The sequence below is a fragment of the Syngnathus floridae genome, chromosome 3 (genome assembly GCF_059516105.1).
Source record: "Syngnathus floridae isolate MCC-2025c chromosome 3, RoL_Sflo_1.0, whole genome shotgun sequence".
NCBI classification, from domain to species: domain Eukaryota; kingdom Metazoa; phylum Chordata; class Actinopteri; order Syngnathiformes; family Syngnathidae; genus Syngnathus; species Syngnathus floridae.
Window position 1 is genome coordinate 7,753,311 of NC_142415.1, and position 18,228 is coordinate 7,771,538.

Below are 18,228 nucleotides of genomic sequence, written 5' to 3' on the forward strand. Positions count from 1 at the left end.
ATTTTTGACTCCGTGACAGGCCAGCTTCACTTAATCACCCAGCCAGTCTCTACTGACCCCTGCTGGTTCATGTCATGCAGCCACTCATCTAATATAAGATGTTCATGTTCATTCTAACCCTTTGTAGCACCTCAAGTCAAGTAATGTGTGCTTTGGATCATTGATAATATGCTTCAACAAAAGTTCAGTATCGTCACTTGGTGACACAGTGCATGAGCTAATATTGTCTCTGCTCCTGGCAGATTTATCTCTCATGGAAGAGTGGCCCCGCGGAGGTGAAACACTGGAAAGACATGATGGGTCATCCCCGCACCGCCGTGGCCCAATGGCATGCACTCAAGGCCTGAGGGAGCGAGCGGGCTCTGTTCCCCGTGCCCTCGGCTCACATCTCCTGCTCTCGAGCTGCGGCCGCGGGTTGCAGACAGTGTGCGTCACCTCTTTGTTCTCAGGCCTCTTTGAAATCCTTGACTCCTAAATTTCACCCCTTGTCAAACAGTGATGCCCACTTGACCCCCTCCTCTCTCATTCCTCTGACCTTTAAATGTATTTGATGTCCACCCACTTTCTCCTTGTACTGTCTTTTTATGAGATTTTTTTTTTTTGTTCACAATACCACTGTGTCTTTCTTGTCAACCACTCCTAGTGTTAAACACAAGAGCAGTACCTCTTGCCACACGAGAATATAAATACTGTTTACCAAAACAACGGAAAAATCCCAAACTCCTGTATGGTGTTAAGCATAGAGGTCAGAAACAGCCCTGTGCGCCAATGGCACTGCCCCCATGTGATGTTAGAGCGAGGGAGCACTCGTCTCTACTCTGCTGTTGCTGTCACTGCCAGTCTATATCCTGATCATGCCCCAAGCATCAGGAAGTTGATGAATGCAATGGATGTAAAATGGACTTTTTCTTTTTGCTCGGGAAGCTGTGTAACCATTTACCTAAGACCAGACCCCCTTGTTGTCTGTGCGTGATGTGTGTGGGTGATGTGCTGTGACCCCCCCAAATGAAGTTCTTCAAAAAAGAGGAGGATTCAGTGATAAAACCTCCAGTATTGGGCCACAAAGCGTCAAAACATTGTCCTGTTTTTGGACGGAAAAAAAGGAGTAGAAGAGATTCGCGTGTTATCTTTTGTTTACAAAAAATAACTAAGAATCGAGAAATGTTTGTGTGCATCAGTGGATGAATGAGGGATCACTTTGGGCGTGGTCTTGATGATAAAGATGGATTAATTCTAGCTCAAAAAAATGGTGCATTCTTTTAGTCATTCCAAAGAAAACATGTAATTTCAGACTCTATATTTTCATTAGGCAGTAGTCTCGGGGTGGATCACCCTTGTATGAAAACGACATGATTAGCTTTTTGTCAGGTGAGTCCAAATAAATCCGTAAAGGTTAACTTATGCCTACTATTCAGCTGCCAAATTGAACTCTTTGCCAGCAGCAAATGAAGTTTGGTCCGTCTGGATTTTTTGTCCATTCTGGAGTTTTGTCTTCCAGTTATTTGTTTCATTGGTTCAAGAACCAAAAAATACCTGCCCTTAAGTCCTCTTGTTCATTGTACTTTCTGAATGAATAAAGGAAAGTCTCCTATTTGTGTGCGTGTGTGTGTGTGTGTGTGTGTGTGTGTGTGTGTGTGTGTGTGTGTGTGTGTGTGTGTGTGTGTGTGTGTGTGTGTGTGTGTGTGTGTGTGTGTGTGTGTGTGTGTGTGTGTGTGTGTGTGTGTGTGTGCGTGTGTGTGCGTGTGTGTGCGTGTGTGTGTGTGTGTGTGCGTGCGTGCGTGCATGTGTGTGTCTGATCATAGTAAGTCCATGTTTAAAAAGTTTATCAGCTCTCTGTGCAATATGACAGTTTTATTTTTCAATTTTTTTTTGTCTGCACTTGTAGATGTCAATGCTGGAACAAACCTCTCTTAATAATGAATAGCAGGGTTATTTTCATATTATAAAGATGGCAGCTTAATCTTACAATTTTTGGTTTGGACCAAAGCAGCTAACCACACTCCTGCTGGCATTGCCCCAAAACACTCCCACCATGCACACATGCTATCTGGCACAACATGTTCTGTGTCCAGATCCCACCATGTTTTGCTGCTCGCCATATGCACACACTGCAAGAGCCATGGAAGGGGGGGGTGGGGGTAGAACAGGGCATAGTCACCACCTCTCTGCATCCCAAGAGGTTCCGCGTCACCTCATCCCAAAATAACCTGAAATGTTGTTTGTGCTGATGGCCATGCCCGATGAACAAGACATTATTTATGATAGTGATGACGGAATAACATTCCAAAGGCATACGACAAGTCACCTTCATTAATGCAGCTAGGAATTGTCAGGGCGTGGTATAGTCCATCCACTACAGAATGAGGTAGAAATTGCCTTACTTAGACACAAATCAAAGAGAGGTGATCCAGCAACATCTAATGTACACGCTGTATTTGTTTGTACAATGAAATGTCCAGTATGGGCGGTATTAATTGGGTAGATCTATCTGTCTTTGGCCCGTGTTTTATTGTTACACATCTGTAAGGTGCACAATGTGAAATACTGATCTTTTGTTTCATTTTTGAAATTGTACAGTGTATATAAGAGATAAATGTGTACATGCATAAACATCCCATAATGTTTTTAAATCCATCATTTCCTCCAGCGCATACATCAAGTCGGTAAGATAAAAATATCACATTCACAGAGTCCCCTGGAAGAATTCTCGAGTACCGTATTTTCCGCACTATAAGGCGCACCTAAAAACCTCCAATTTTCCAGGTGCGCCTTACATATGGACCAATATTGAGCCACTACAGCAGGCGTGGCCAAAGTCTGGCCCGCGGGCCAAATGTATATATCTTATATATGGACAAAGTTTTAAAATGGGCCATTCATTGAAGGTGTGCCTTACAATCCGGTGCGCCTTATATATATGGACAAAGTTTTAAAAATGGGCCATTCATTGAAGGTGCACCTTAAAATCCGGTGCGCCTTATAGTGCGGAAAATACGTTAGTTTTGCTGAAATAATGCTTTCTAGGATTGATTCAGTCTATTGTATATTTGAGCATTTCATTGGTCTTATTAAGTGATTACAAAAAGCAATGTGCCAATGAAATAAGACAATCTTAAATCATTTCATAGCCATGTAAAGTTAAGCCCCAATACTAGTTGACACTGTCACAAATCTATACCCAGCACTGCTTTTTCTGTTTTATGCTAATTTTTTATGCATTGTAATTATTTTTGTTATGTTTAAAATAAGCAACTGTAACACTCTTTTCTCTGTTCCATTCACACTTTCCTTAACAAGCACCACAGTGTATTGTTGTGAAGGAGCTGGATGAGCGTTCAGCCATTGCATCCATCCACAAAAGTGAAGTGGCATGCCAGTGAGCAGTTCTTCTCCTGCATACATGGGCAGGCAAGCTGAATGCTGGGGATGCGGGAGGTGGACGGATAAAGGGAGCAGGAGAATGAAGTATTGAAATTCCCAGCGAGCAGAGGGTGGCGACACAGCTGAGGATCAAACGCGGAGCTGTCACGACACAGGAAGCAGCGGTGGAGGATGACAGCAATGGTGGGCCACAGATAGCTACAGTGGGTGTGCGTAGGAAAACCATGAATGCATACTCCAAACAAATCTCAGAGCTCCACAAGTAGCACAGTTTTATTCCTTCACAGTGAAGACACTCATGAGCTAGTTCCCCAAGAATTACCAACATAATTATTCTCCCCTGTTACTGCACACAAAAAATATATAATTATACTCCCCCTGTTACTGCACTTAAAGCAAGACCATTTACTCATTTAAGAGGAACAGCAACCTTGTGTTGTGTCAAGTCAGTTTTATTTGTATAGCCCTTAATCACATACATGTCACTATGCATTCAATCACATATTCATATTCACAACCTACAAGGTTTTGGACTGTGGAAGGATCGGAATGCCCATATATGGCAAAGAAATGATATATATATATATATATATATATATATATATATATATATATATATATATATATATATATATATATGGCATGCCGTTCAGGAAATTAATATTTGAATATATTGAATGAACCTTGAATATATTGAATGAACCTTGAATATATTGAATGAACTTCGGAATATATTGAATGAAACTTGAATATATTGAATGAACTTCGGAATATATTGAATGAAACTTGAATATATTGAATGAACTTCGGAATATATTGAATGAACCTTGAATATATTGAATGAACCTTGAATATATTGAATGAACTTCGGAATATATTGAATGAACCTTGAATATATTGAATGAACCTTGAATATATTGAATGAACCTTGAATATATTGAATGAACTTCGGAATATATTGAATGAACCTTGAATATATTGAATGAACCTTGAATATATTGAATGAACTTCGGAATATATTGAATGAACCTTGAATATATTGAATGAATTTCGGAATATATTGAATGAATTTCGGAATATATTGAATGAACCTTGAATATATTGAATGAACATTGGAATATATTGAATGAACCTTGAATATATTGAATGAACATTGGAATATATTGAATGAACCTTGAATATATTGAATGAACTTCGGAATATATTGAATGAACTTCGGAATATATTGAATGAACTTCGGAATATATTGAATGAATTTCGGAATATATTGAATGAACTTCGGAATATATTGAATGAATTTTGGAATATATTGAATGAATTTCGGAATATATTGAATGAACCTTGAATATATTGAATGAATTTCGGAATATATTGAATGAACTTCGGAATATATTGAATGAACTTCGGAATATATTGAATGAATTTCGGAATATATTGAATGAACTTCGGAATATATTGAATGAACTTCGGAATATATTGAATGAACCTTGAATATATTGAATGAACTTCGGAATATATTGAATGAATTTCGGAATATATTGAATGAACTTCGGAATATATTGAATGAAACTTGACTGACGTCATCATTGCCGCCATCTTGTACATGCATTTTGTTGCTGCCGCAATTATGAACCAGTCAGCTCGCAATATCGTGTCAGCTATTCTTAGCAATGATGACATTGTCAATGCACTGGCGAGTGCTTGTACCACCCAAAATCCCCCGGAGACACATGCCCAGCAATATCATGCTTTGGACGATATCATGCTTTGGACGAAGAAGACCAGGCTGCTTTTAATCGGGGCGGTTTAATGTCAGACAATATTTTCACGGACCATATTCACGGCTCAACGTGCGGTTTAAATTAACCCTACCTATTCTTACTTCTTCTGTCTTGGGCCCTTTCTAGTGAACGGGCGTAGATTGTTGTGGGGCACTGCTGTGAGGTCGATGGCAAGCTGAGGTTGCGATGATTAACAGAAGCCTGGTCTGTTGTGCGCCCAGGTCTGCCCCGATTAAAAGCAGCCTGGACTTCTTCGTCCAAAGTACTATATTGCTGGGCATGTGTCTCCGGGGGATTTTGGGTGGTACAAGCACTCGCCAGTGCACTGACAATTTCATCATTGCTAAGAATAGCTGACACGATATTGCGAGCTGACTGGTTCATAATTGCGGCAGCAACGAAATGCATGTACAAGATGGCGGCAATGATGACGTCAGTCAAGTTTCATTCAATATATTCCGAAGTTCATTCAATATATTCCGAAATTCATTCAATATATTCCGAAATTCATTCAATATATTCAAGGTTCATTCAATATATTCCGAAATTCATTCAATATATTCCGAAATTCATTCAATATATTCCGAAATTCATTCAATATATTCCGAAGTTCATTCAATATATTCCGAAATTCATTCAATATATTCCGAAGTTCATTCAATATATTCCGAAGTTCATTCAATATATTCCGAAGTTCATTCAATATATTCCGAAGTTCATTCAATATATTCCGAAGTTCATTCAATATATTCAAGGTTCATTCAATATATTCCAATGTTCATTCAATATATTCAAGGTTCATTCAATATATTCCGAAATTCATTCAATATATTCCGAAATTCATTCAATATATTCAAGGTTCATTCAATATATTCCGAAGTTCATTCAATATATTCAAGGTTCATTCAATATATTCCGAAGTTCATTCAATATATTCAAGGTTCATTCAATATATTTCAAGGTTCATTCAATATATTCCGAAGTTCATTCAATATATTCAAGTTTCATTCAATATATTCCGAAGTTCATTCAATATATTCAAGGTTCATTCAATATATTCCGAAGTTCATTCAATATATTCAAGGTTCATTCAATATATTCAAATATTAATTTCCTGAACGGCATGCCATATATATATATATATATATATATATATATGACGGCCAAGACAAGATATATAATCTGCATGTCATAGATCAGACATTCATTATGAGATGTCAGCGTGAAGGGCATTGCAGGACTCAAGGACATTTGAATGTGAACTGGCATCCCCCAGCAAACAGCAATTTGTGTTTTGCAGCTTGATCATGAAATACTCATACCTAGGATGATACAAATAAAAGTAAATTAGGCAGCAAGAGTATTAGAAACACTTTCAGGTTAATACGCTTCAGTTCTGGATCAGCGCCAGAGGTCAATAGCTTTCAGAACCATGAATAGCAATACTCTTTTGTATGGGTAATTTAAAGCAGTATCAGCCTCTAATTTATATTGGACGGGATCGGTAAGGAAATTGTGGTGCTGCCCACAAACACCAACTTAACTGTTTCAGGGGATTTATCGGTTCTGTCTGCTCAAAGTGAGCAAACGTTTGATTTTTTCAGTCCACAAACAGCTTTGGCACACCACTACAAAGGCTTGAGCATAGTGTGAAATTAAAATCCCAAAAGAGACTGGACAACAAGAAAATACCTACTAACAAAAAAATGAAAATAGGGCTGTAATACAAACTGTCAAACATTTTACCCTTCTTGTGACCTAACATATTGATAATTTATGATTATAAATGCACCCACACACATACCGTAGTACCTCTTACAGGAAGTTGCACTATCAACAAAAAAAGAAAATATTTTTCTTCAAATCTCACACACAGAGGGCTCTTCGCTATTAGATATACCCAGCAGAATAAATATTCCAACATATTTTAAGACATTGGCCATACAAATTGTGCTTGGTACATGCTGTTCTTTTTGTGTATTATTAAAACACCTTGTCTGACTTATGTACACATTATAATTTCACGAGCATGCACAAGCAAACTGGATCTAATTTAATAATCCGCCCACATCTGGCCAGAGGGCTTTTCTCCTCCATTCTGCAGTTGAGGGTTGCAAATTTGAAGAGATGTGAGTATGGAGCCATATTTACAGTAAATGCCTCAGAGCTAACATTTATGAGCTTTAAAAGGACAGACAATTTCAGTGGTGCTTAGGATGCAATAAAAAAGGTTGGCTTGCTCTCTGAAATCCAGAGTGCCTCATAATGACCCATATGAGCACTATAACACGCGTGATAACTTGGAAGAGGTTCATCCAAATAAATCAAACATGGGAGCTGTGGATGATTTAGAATTGACAGGTTCACATTATGGCAGATGGATGTGATTTCAATATGTGCCATTATCGACTTAAAGTACGGTACTGGAGACATTTACATCACACCCTCAATGGTTGAATTCGACCATACTTTGTCGCCATCTGCTGGACATAAATTTAGAAAAACAAATGAAGTTAATGGGTCATTTTGAATTGTCATCAAATGTGCCATTTTTTCTTTCGTTTTGTTCCGTTGACGCAGAAAATGTGAACTGAACTGTGAACTTATAACGAAGGTAGGGGATATAAAGTCTCCTTACATTTTTCCACCATAAATTTAAAATATAACTATCTTTTCATCTTTGTTTATTTTTATTAACTTCTTGAAATACAGTTTATAAAAACTGAGCTACACCAGTTATATATAATTGATAATGAAAAGCTTTGAAATGATTTGAGTCGTTTTTTTAATGGAAAAACAGCATTTGAACAGAGGTGTGTGTGTGGACTTTTTATTTCCACTGCACATCCTGAATTGGTGAAATTTACCCACCTCATATGCGGTTTAACATTTATCGAATCACCACCATAATCATAATGTGACATATGATGAAAACAAATTTGACACCCCTCTAGTTCATCTACATAAGACATTTATTTCACAACTCTTCACATTAGACGCTACAGTAGGCACTGTCATGTTTACTTTATTTACATGAAGGAGCTTCTGAAATGCAAAACAATGAGACGGAAATTCTGGCAAGAAATGTTCTAATGATTACAAAAAGTGATTCATTCCACTCCTTGTTATTTCCAGCCCTGAATGTGGATATGCATAACGCTACAGTAATAACCAAACCCCTCACAAATGGAAATTGGTGATGAGAGGACCCAGAGAAGATCAACCTTTATTAAATAACATGCAAATAAAACTAAATGTATCGCACATAATAATATGTCTTCAGGGCACCTCTTATAAGCGTTGGATAGTGTATTGGGGGGGCATCTGGGAATATCAAGAATAAATGTTATCATTGCATTGTAACACACAAAACATTGGCGGCAACCGACTGCACAGTTGTCCACTCGGAAGTCTTCCACAGTATGTTATTACCATGGTTACATTCAGCACCCAAATGAAAGAGTTTATTAAATGGGGAATGATCATCATTGGCCTTCTTTTTCCAGGTATTCCAAACTGGGGGCATCCAAACGCTGCTCCTGATTGCGATTCTTTGTGAACTCCTTCAGCATATCCATGATCTCTCCTTGGTAAATGTCTGGTGTGGGCTGAGCCTCTGTAAGCAAAACAGGAAGCGAATCCATTCATTTTACAATACAGTATTAAAAAAAAACCAATAGGGTCAGAGCATAAATTACGGCTCACCAATAACAATAATGTGGAAAATGGACAGATGAATGGCGATTGCCTACATTGCTCATTGTTTCACTACCCATTCACCCTCTAAGATTATCATTTAAATTTCATAAAAACTGTCGACACATTCTTTTTTTAGAAAACAAATAGAAAACAGTTATCTTAAAAATACAGCAATAAAATGCTTCATTCACCTGTTGCCCAGTAGTAGATGTCCCAGTCATTGCTTGGTTCATTAATGAGTCTGTCATACTGCTGCAGCTGGGTCTCACTCATCGTATTCAGGTATCGCTTGGCAAAAATGCTACAAGAGGAACAGAAAATCATTTAAGTGAAAATATGCAGTAGTTTTAAATATCACCTGGCAATGTTACCAGTACTAAAGGATTTTAATACTTGAAGACATCAGCAACATTTGAAGCTTGAACACATGTACCTTTACAACAATGCTACATTTGGATTGACGTTTGACATTGTTATATTTGTATAGTAGTCTGAATTTTTGGTGCAGGGCTAAATCATGCAAGTGAACCAACTTGTTTAGCCTTTAGATGTAGAAAACTAGTACTGTAATAATAACTGGGACCACTTGATGATTGACTACCACCTTTCAAAAGGACAACATGATAGATGACAGATTAACAAATGTGCCTGAAGACTAAAAATTGTTCATAGGTGTGAATGGTCGTTTGTTTATTGGGGCTATGCGATTGTTCCCGACCAGTTAAGGTTGTAGTACCCAGCCTCGCCCAAAGGTCAGCTTGGATATGGTGCAGCACACCCGAGACCCTGGTGAGAACAAGCGGATGGATTGCTTACTAACCTGAGCAATATGCAGTTCTCCAACATGCCCCTTTTACGGCTCTCATAGAGAAGGCGACGTCTCTTGATGTCAATGGGCTCGCCGGCCTTTTCCTCCCAAGGGGGCAAGGGGATCTCAATCAGGTCAGTCCTAGTATCATCCGGTGTATCGCCACGGTAACAACGGGTCGGTACCAGGCCAGTGACCACAGGTCTCCATGCTGTCTGGCAGATCCCTGCCACCAGCTGATGAGAAACCACAAAGATAAGTCTAATAAATTATATTTTGAACTTGTCAGAAACATTTCACTGTCCTACAATCATGTTTTTTTTTAAATAAATTGCATTTGGCTAGCTATAGTGGTTGAGAATATTTTCAACAATTATTCTGACAGATTTTTTTTCACGTGTGTGGCCTACCATGCATGTTTTTGTAATGTGGGAGGAGACTGGAGTACTCAGAGTACCCACACAGACACGGGCCGGGGTAAACTTGCAAAATCCACACAGCCAGCCTGAATCAAACTGTACCTCAGAACTGTGAGGCGGACATGCTAACCTGTGCCTCATTGTTCAAACAGTACAGCCATATCCGCCAGTCTAGAACTGGTCTAAGGCTCTGGTAGGTGATTATTTTTGCAAGGAGGTGGTCTGTCAGTCAACATAGTGTCATGCAACATATCGTATCTGAATGGACCAACACACATCTTAGTGACAATAACCAAATGGAGAAAAAACAGAGATTCAATATTAAATGTGGGGGTCCTGTCTTCTTTCAACCTTTTGTAGTATTATTACATATACCAGGGGGTGGAGGGAAACCAGACATTGAATTACAAGTTGCCAATGACAGAGCGCAACGAAGGAGAGTTGCATAATGTCGCGTGCTCGCCTCAATTAAATACTAGTAAAGAACATCGATTCAAAGTTATAATTAACAGACCACAAAAACAGAATTACTTGAAATAAAACTCACTCTTTTCGCAATGATCGAGGACAACATTTTACTTCACAGGCGACTGTAACCTCTGCAGACTTGTGGCGTAACGTCAGAAACAATAAACGCCCCTTTACGTCACACACGATGTGATAGGCCCACGCTAGACACGTGACGCGATGTCGCTGATATAACAGTTGCGTTTGTCTTAGGCAAAATTTTCATTACAAAGTCAGCCAAACAAGGAACAAAGCTATTACTATACATATGCGTTTGTAATCAGATCCATTCAAACGTGTACATCTTATTATTCTAGTCCCTTCTTTCACAGCTGATGAAAGCGTAGGAACCAATGTTGTATATGTTGCTAACCGGTAACATTTAGCAGATACACGTGAGCAAGCAGGTACGTTAGCAACACTAGTGTCAATGGCCCAATGCGAAATTGTATCAACGAAATTATCTGTGGGAAGACGTGTGCACTGTTTTCATTAAACTTTATTTTACCCCGCATCGTTCTATCGTGCTACGTTTATTCACTAATCCACATTCGTTGTTATTTATCCGGTCCCGACGTTTGCTAGCGTTAGCTAATGTCCGACGTCAACAAAAGTATCAATCTGACCCTGCATGATTTTTCGCTTTTCGGTAATGATGCACTTTGTGTAAATGTGCATTTCAAAACCATCCATCTGGAAAAACAAAAATAGAACCATCATCACCGTCATTGTCATCTTTGAATGATCTCTGGCCCTCGTGATGGCCGCAGCCGGACCGAGTGAATCCAAAACGGCAACCGCACAGTTGTATGGTGACCCGAAGTCTAACGACGAGGTGAGTCTTGTCTTGCTTCATTGCGAAAGCACTGACCACAGCACCAACGATGGACTTTTCTTTGTGTCAAAAATTATTTTTAATTTAAGTTTGGTTCTCCTGTTGCGGTCTTGTACGGTCATTTCGTATCCGCATGTTTGGAAAGAGGGCAAAGTTCTTGTACATTGCCTCAAGTTTTTCTTTAATTAATTGTTCAGCATTCACTCTGCAAGCATTTCATCCTAACCTGACGATGCTTAGCAATACAGTGGAGTACAAATATTGCAAAGTAATCCATTTTTCGTTGTTGTTGATACCCTGCACACGGTGAAATGGAAATGATCTGATTTATTTAATCTCACCACAGGATTTGGACAGACTAGATGAGGCAAATGACCTTTTTGATGATGCTGTACTTTCGAGCTCAGTTGATCAGGAAAAGAAAACAACTTTGAATTCAGATGCTGCCAGTGTAACACCATCTAAAGTGAAGGATAATGTCACCACAGTGAAAGCAGATGAAAAGGAATCAAACCAGGCACGGAAATTCTCATTGTATATTGGGAATTTCTCTTGGGTAAGTTTTACATCATACAGTCATTGTCAGTTATTGTCAACCAGTGTGCTGGCGCACATTAGTGTGCGGTGAAAGGCTGAGAGCTCAACAAATAACAAAAACTAGACTTAATTGGTTCAAAAACTGCTTTTTTCTAACAAATAATATACATTTGTCATCTGTCTCTGCCAGAGACTAAAAGTGACAAGTGATCTTCTATTTGAAAAATAATCTTCGATTAGCTGGCAGAAACTACAAGTATAAAAGCAATATGTGTATCCTCTTTTGTGACATTTTTTTGTTTTGTTCGTATGCCATGAGCTTTTTCCGAACTCAAAATGTGCGCCTTGGCTTAATAAAGATTGGGGATCACTGCAGTAGCCTTCTGTACATGAATTAAGATGAGTAGTTAGTCTGAATACATGAATTTCATCAGCTATTTGGAGGATTATTAAAGCGGGATGAAAAAGTATATAAACACTTAAACACACATATAAGCATTTTCATTGGCTATTTGGGGGTTATTAGAGTAGGATGAAAAAGCATATAAACACTTTAGAATTTCTTTCATCTCTGCATAAATCGGTCATGCAAACTATCTGCTGTAAAGTAACCGGTCCTTCTTCCCTTATATCCATTACCATTTAGTGGACATCGGACAAGGACCTGCTGGTTATGACCCAGAAATTAGGGGTGAGGGATATTGATGAAATAAAATTTGCAGAGAATAAAGCAAATGGCCAATCAAGAGGGTAAGTGACTTTTCCATTTCTTCAAGTATGTTAAAGCCCAAATATCCATCCATCTTCACTGTAATAAATTCTACTGTTTTACGTTTTACTTATTTAGTTGTGGTCCATATAAAGTGAAACAACGATGCTTGTGTCTGAATTCCATCACGGGTCCCTCTTTTCTACTTGTTCTGAGGTGTGGCTCAGAGCAAGCCGTTTTGGGGCGGTCTCTTTAAATGCAAATGAGATACTTCACACCCCTACGGCCGCAAGATGTGCACCTCCCTTTCTGGTCGACATTTGTAGTTATGTGATGTAACAGATAAAAAAAAACGTCATAGGAAACGGAGAAATCACTCCTGGATACTCCAGATACACAAGATAATGATTTTTAAAAGCAAAGAAAGTCGATTTTCCATGATATGCGTCTTTAAGTCTTGAAAAATTTTAAACGAATTCAAAAGCAAAAAAAGTTGATTTTCCATGATACATACGTGTCTTTAAGCCTCAGTTAGCTACTTAATACGATACTTGATCTTCATGTACATTTTCATCTCATAACTACAGCTATGCAAAGGTGGTGGTGACTTCTGAAAATTCATTAAAAACATTGTTGGAGAAAATTCCCCTATGTACACTGGATGGGGAAAGCATAGACTGCCGTTTTGCCACTTATCAAAACTTCAGCGTGTTTGAGGATGTCGCTAATAAACGTAAGTGGACCAGTGTTTTGGCGCATGAGTCACATTCATGGCAAATGTTACATGGACTCACCAAAAGTGCTCTTCACAGGTTTCCCAATGCGCGGTAATTCCAAGGACACCGATTCACAAGTGTCCTCGTCAGTTTCATGGGATACCAATCCTCCCAGCATACCCACTCCGTTTCCATCACATCCAATTGGAAATGTATTTCCCCCACATTCCAGCCCGTATACTGGCCACCCACCTCCTCCCTTCCCACCGGTGCCGATCAACATCCCTCCGCCGCATCTGTTTCCCCCTCCACCTTTCAATGCACCAAGCCAGCCGCCTCCAAGTCTGCATATAAATCCTGCTTACTTCACCCCAGCACAAGACAGATACAGAAGTCAAGCTTACAGTCAACAAAAGTGAGGATGCGTGTGATTTCAGTCTTTTTCAATATTCATAGCTATGAAATAATATCTTAGCATTTGCATTATTCATTGATCAGCTTGACTGTATCTCTGCCTTTGTGCATTGTAAACATTTCAGGGGTGACAGAGATTACGAAGAATTGTTGAAGAGAAATAAAGCTGTGGCTAGCAGCGCCATTACCAAGGCTGTGACTGGTGCAACAGCTGGTAAGTGCGCCCGATCCCATCGTGTTTCGCTGCAAATTTGAGAGTAAGAATAGCCTATTGAAACAAGTTTGAATTCTCGGGGTACCATAGTATGAAGGTTGTACTAAACCCTAATGTTGATGACTCACTGGGACAACTCAACTGTGTGGGATTTCCCAGCATCTTTCTAGCCTATGTATGTGTACGCTACATGTTTTTGCAATCTATTTGTGATCAACACTTTTTGGACACTGCAAACGTTTGTAATTACAGGAGACCAGAGAGTGGCGATGGAAACGCTGTTGACAGCCATTGCTATCATCAAGCAGTCCAGCGTGTATAGGGATGAGCGCTGCCAAGCCCTCGTCACCTCCCTCAAAGACTGCCTGGTGTCCATCCAGGGAAACTGTGGCTATAGGTTTGTTCGCTTTTGCATGCTTCATACCATGCATGGAAATCGGGCTGAATTCAGACAAAATACATGATTTATGAAAATAAGGGATGTTCAATATCACTTTTTATTAGACCGCTACGAGTAAGAGTACTCAACTTTTGGGGACCCAAGTAACTGATATAAATAGAGAATCTATAAATGAGAAGGCAGGCTCAATCCTTCAATATCACACCTTTTCTATAGGAGTGGCAGTAATTCTGGAGACCGGGACAGAGACCGAGATCGGGAGCGAGAACGGGAGAGAGAGCGCCACAGAGAAGGTTCGCCTCGTTGGGAAGGCGCTGGAACGTCAAGAAGGCACAGAGAACGTTCTTGGAGTCGAGAAAGGGACCGGGGTCGTTCACGGGACAGGCACAGAGATTACAGAGAACGCTACCGCTGACTTTGTAACATTGTACCCAGCACATCCTCGTGAGCCACTCTAACTCTTGGACCGCCATCAAAACCAACAATGACCGACTGGTATGCCCGCCGCCTGTACATTTACTCTTGAGTGGTTACTGATCATTTTACCACCAGAACAATTGCATTTCATTTTAGGTTATCATGCCACTTGAAATTACAAAATGTCAAAAATTGCTTTCAGAAAGTACTTAGTCCCCTTCAATGTTTTTGTTTTGCCTTTATGCTAATTTTTTTTTTTTTATTCTTACCTAAATAATTTGAACACAAGCAAAAGCAGAATCTAACAATGTTTCCTTTTTATCATAAAACTGAAATCTGTGGATTTTTTGATAACTTGCTTTGACTTGTAATTTAACTCCGGTCCATCTACCTCTTGGTCACATTTGAAATATTTGTAAGTCCACCTTTTCAAAAGAATTAACCAGATGTGATTTGCCTGTCTGCATAGGGCCTCGCAGCTGACCAAGTATATCGGACCAAAAAGCACCTGGTCAAAGCAACTATTTGAAGAGCTTTTGTCACTAAAGTTCCTTCTGTCCCATTTTTTGGGTGTCGCTGAAATGTTTTGTCAGGTCTTGATATCGTGCCTTGGAAAATCACATGCATCGAGATATGGAAGAACCTGAGTTCAGTTTCATACATCTGAAAAACGGGGATTGTCAAATTTTGAGGAAAACCATGTTTTGAGCATAATTAAATAATTTTGAAGGGGGTGGTATACTTAGCTCATTTTTTGTAGTTTTTTTTTTTTTTTTTAAAGTAAACTAATTTCTTTTTAGATTCCCGTTGACATACATGAAGGTTACAGATTTTTCTTCCGACACAATCTTTTAAAAAGACAAAAGATGTGTCTCCAGAAGTTAGCATCGTCTCTTCATTCTGCTCTTATCGGGGACTTCAATTGTTGAAATTAAATACTGTGTGCATAGTCATTCGGATTAGAAGGAATCCTTGCATGTGCAAGACACTTAAATGTATTTAACACAGTGTCATTGTTGTCTTTTGTAAAATAAAACAATCCACCCGAACATCTGAATGTGTTTGTCACTCTTGCAAGATTTTTCTTCAGGTCTACCAAGGAGATATCTAGGGATACATTTATGAATTCCAATTGTTTAGTCAACACGTATGTTAGTTATGCTACAGTTTTTGTTACACTGGCTATGTTAAAGTAAGCTTATAATAGCTCTCCAAACCTATTTGTCGAGAATGAGCTGTGACGCCGTCTTGGCTCGGCCACCTCAATTCAATACGTCATTTTCTTGGTCTGGTGAATCTGAGACACTCCGTTTTTCAGCATCAATACTGATGGCAGCGAAATATCTGACATCTCAATGTCAAATGAGGAAGCAGGTGGGACCGACAGGCTTACTAACTAGGGTCACCTCATAATTAAAAAAAATAAATGATAGATTTAATGCCAAGGCAAGTGATGTGGCATATCTGCCATGCATTAAAATAAACCACAGGGATTGTTTGGGCCAATATAAGATGCGACACAAAAATGGTATAATAAAAATATATTTATCAAACTTTACAATATTGCTCCCTTGACCCATCAAGACCTCAATATGGGAGCTCTGGAAGTACACTTTAAAATGGCAAAAGTATTATTGTCGGAGTTGAATTTGAAAAATTTACAACAAACTACGTATATTTGTAATTAAGTCAATCTGATGCTCCTCCATTTCTTTTATCTAAGTCTTCTTTGATGGTTATCACAGGACATACAGTACAACACCAAGGGGAAATGTGAAATTTATCACCTTTATTTAAAAAAAAAAAAAGAAAATATTGTGGTCAAAGCATTTTTTGCATCAAAACAAAGAGGAAACCTTCCATAGATCACATTCTTATTAAAGGAGGCCAGTAGCAGTTACTTTTCCAAGGGGGCATAATTCAACAACTTCTCAATAAGATCCACATGAGACAGGAGCATCCTTCGACAGCAGTATCTCTTCAGCCCCAGGGCATCAAGCGCATCACTGAGGAAGTGAGAGGAAGGGGTTCAATTTAATCAAGTTAATAATAGACTGCAGGCTGTAAAAAGCCTGTATGTACTATAGGCAATCGATATTTGTTAGGAAAATAAAATACTTTCAGATTTGCTTTTCTTACCCCTCGGTGTACTCTGCCTGGAGTAAGCCAAGGTACATCTCCCATTTGTTACCCACGATCTTTCCACATGTGAAGCACCGCACTGGGATGATCATTTTCAAGACACCTAGAAACATAATTACGTTAAAAAAACATTAATTCCAACATACATGGAACGTTTATAAATTGGACACCTCACTGGGTACATTCAAAATAACTTCTACCTGACAACTCATTTAAAATTGACAGAGTTTGGTATTTGCTTTTATTTATAGTACCAGCATAGGTGGTGTTTAAGTGTACTTGTAACTGGTGCAGAGCTGTTTCTAATGTCAGCTTTTTAATTACTTTATTTACTTCATTACTTTTTCTTCCGTTGTCACAAATTTTGGAGATCTTGTGGCTGGCTAAATTTAGTCAGACAGATTCTAATGATTGGACCGGACTGGAGGTGAGAATGAGTCGTGGTTATTGATGTATGTATTACAATTATTTATTATGAGTATATATTTTCAATTGTTGGACCACTTTAACTGTGGTAAAATCATAAAAGCTCTCATAATGTCTGAATATAGCGTCCGTGACTGGTTCTGGTAGGCTCATGCTAAGCGAACAACAAAACCCCGTGGTTTGGCTACAATGTTAGCATCAACGTGGGTAGCTGACTCCATGCATGATCTTATGAATTACTAATAACATTGAAGAACAAATGTCAAGGTCCTTTTGAACTTACCCTCAGTGGTTCAGTTGCAGTATGTCAAACCAAGTAAAATAGCGACCAAAGAGCTCAAAAGCACGAAGGCAGAGTTCTTCGTTTTACAGAAATATTTCCGGTAAGATCAAGTACCCGTACATTACTTCCGGTACCGTATTTCATGTAAAAGTAAAAAACATATGCGGCTGTTCCTAGAATGATGCATTGTGGGTTACATTCATTCATTATTATTATTATTATTATTATTATTATTATTATTATTATTATTATTATTATTATTATTATTATTATTATTATTATTATTATTATTATTTGTGTGGAGACAAAATTTGTATTTTTTACATTTGTCCTTGTTGATGCAGAAGCGTTCTCAATAACGTTCACGACCAACACTATGAAATCACAGTTCTTTTAAATTGCATTCACAGGAACAGTTGTTATAAATATAAATTCCACATACAAATGGGCCTGCTTTAATAGCATTATACATATATAAAGACATCAGGAATGGGTTATTTATGCAAAGGTCTTAAGAATTTGTTTACATAATTATTAAAG

General features: G+C 38.6%; 4 protein-coding genes across 7 annotated transcripts in view; 2 read left to right on the top strand and 2 right to left on the bottom strand.

Moving 5' to 3' along the window:
• Positions 1-2,612, top strand: part of syt7b (synaptotagmin VIIb) — a 75,954-nt gene extending 73,342 nt beyond the window's left edge. The window contains exon 14 of the mRNA XM_088371906.1: positions 243-2,612. Within this exon, the coding sequence (XP_088228032.1) occupies positions 243-347 (105 nt within the window). The 3' untranslated portion in view covers positions 348-2,612. The remainder of the gene's footprint in view (positions 1-242) is intronic.
• A 5,501-nt stretch (positions 2,613-8,113) lies between these two features.
• Positions 8,114-11,472, bottom strand: sdhaf2 (succinate dehydrogenase complex assembly factor 2). Of its 2 annotated transcripts, none has more exons than XM_088371692.1 (4): positions 11,413-11,472; positions 9,682-9,905; positions 9,053-9,162; positions 8,114-8,778 (listed from the first exon to the last, which is right to left on the bottom strand). In XM_088371692.1, exons 1-4 carry the CDS (start codon positions 11,449-11,451, stop codon positions 8,648-8,650), a joined length of 504 nt encoding a protein of 167 aa, XP_088227818.1. In that variant the 5' UTR covers positions 11,452-11,472; the 3' UTR covers positions 8,114-8,647. The 2 variants fall into 2 exon arrangements, with proteins under 2 accessions (XP_088227818.1, XP_088227815.1); XM_088371689.1 differs by lacking the exon at positions 11,413-11,472 and adding an exon at positions 10,636-10,787.
• Positions 10,809-15,886, top strand: LOC148400293 (cleavage and polyadenylation specificity factor subunit 7-like). Of its 3 annotated transcripts, none has more exons than XR_015857648.1 (9): positions 10,809-11,430; positions 11,777-11,986; positions 12,614-12,717; positions 13,264-13,409; positions 13,489-13,807; positions 13,932-14,020; positions 14,273-14,417; positions 14,637-14,915; positions 15,307-15,886. XR_015857648.1 is itself a non-coding variant. In XM_088371688.1 (9 exons), exons 2-9 carry the CDS (start codon positions 11,356-11,358, stop codon positions 14,833-14,835), a joined length of 1,287 nt encoding a protein of 428 aa, XP_088227814.1. In that variant the 5' UTR covers positions 10,809-11,002; positions 11,307-11,355; the 3' UTR covers positions 14,836-15,886. The 3 variants fall into 3 exon arrangements, 2 of the variants coding, with proteins under 2 accessions (XP_088227814.1, XP_088227813.1); XM_088371688.1 differs by having other exon boundaries at positions 10,809-11,002; positions 11,307-11,430; positions 14,637-15,886; XM_088371687.1 differs by having other exon boundaries at positions 14,637-15,886.
• Positions 15,887-16,611: 725 nt separating this feature from the next.
• On the bottom strand, positions 16,612-17,817 carry polr2l (RNA polymerase II, I and III subunit L). Its single transcript, XM_088371317.1, has 3 exons — positions 17,689-17,817; positions 16,977-17,082; positions 16,612-16,843 (listed from the first exon to the last, which is right to left on the bottom strand). Exons 2-3 carry the CDS (start codon positions 17,069-17,071, stop codon positions 16,735-16,737), a joined length of 204 nt encoding a protein of 67 aa, XP_088227443.1. The 5' UTR covers positions 17,072-17,082; positions 17,689-17,817; the 3' UTR covers positions 16,612-16,734.
• Positions 17,818-18,228: the final 411 nt, after the last annotated feature.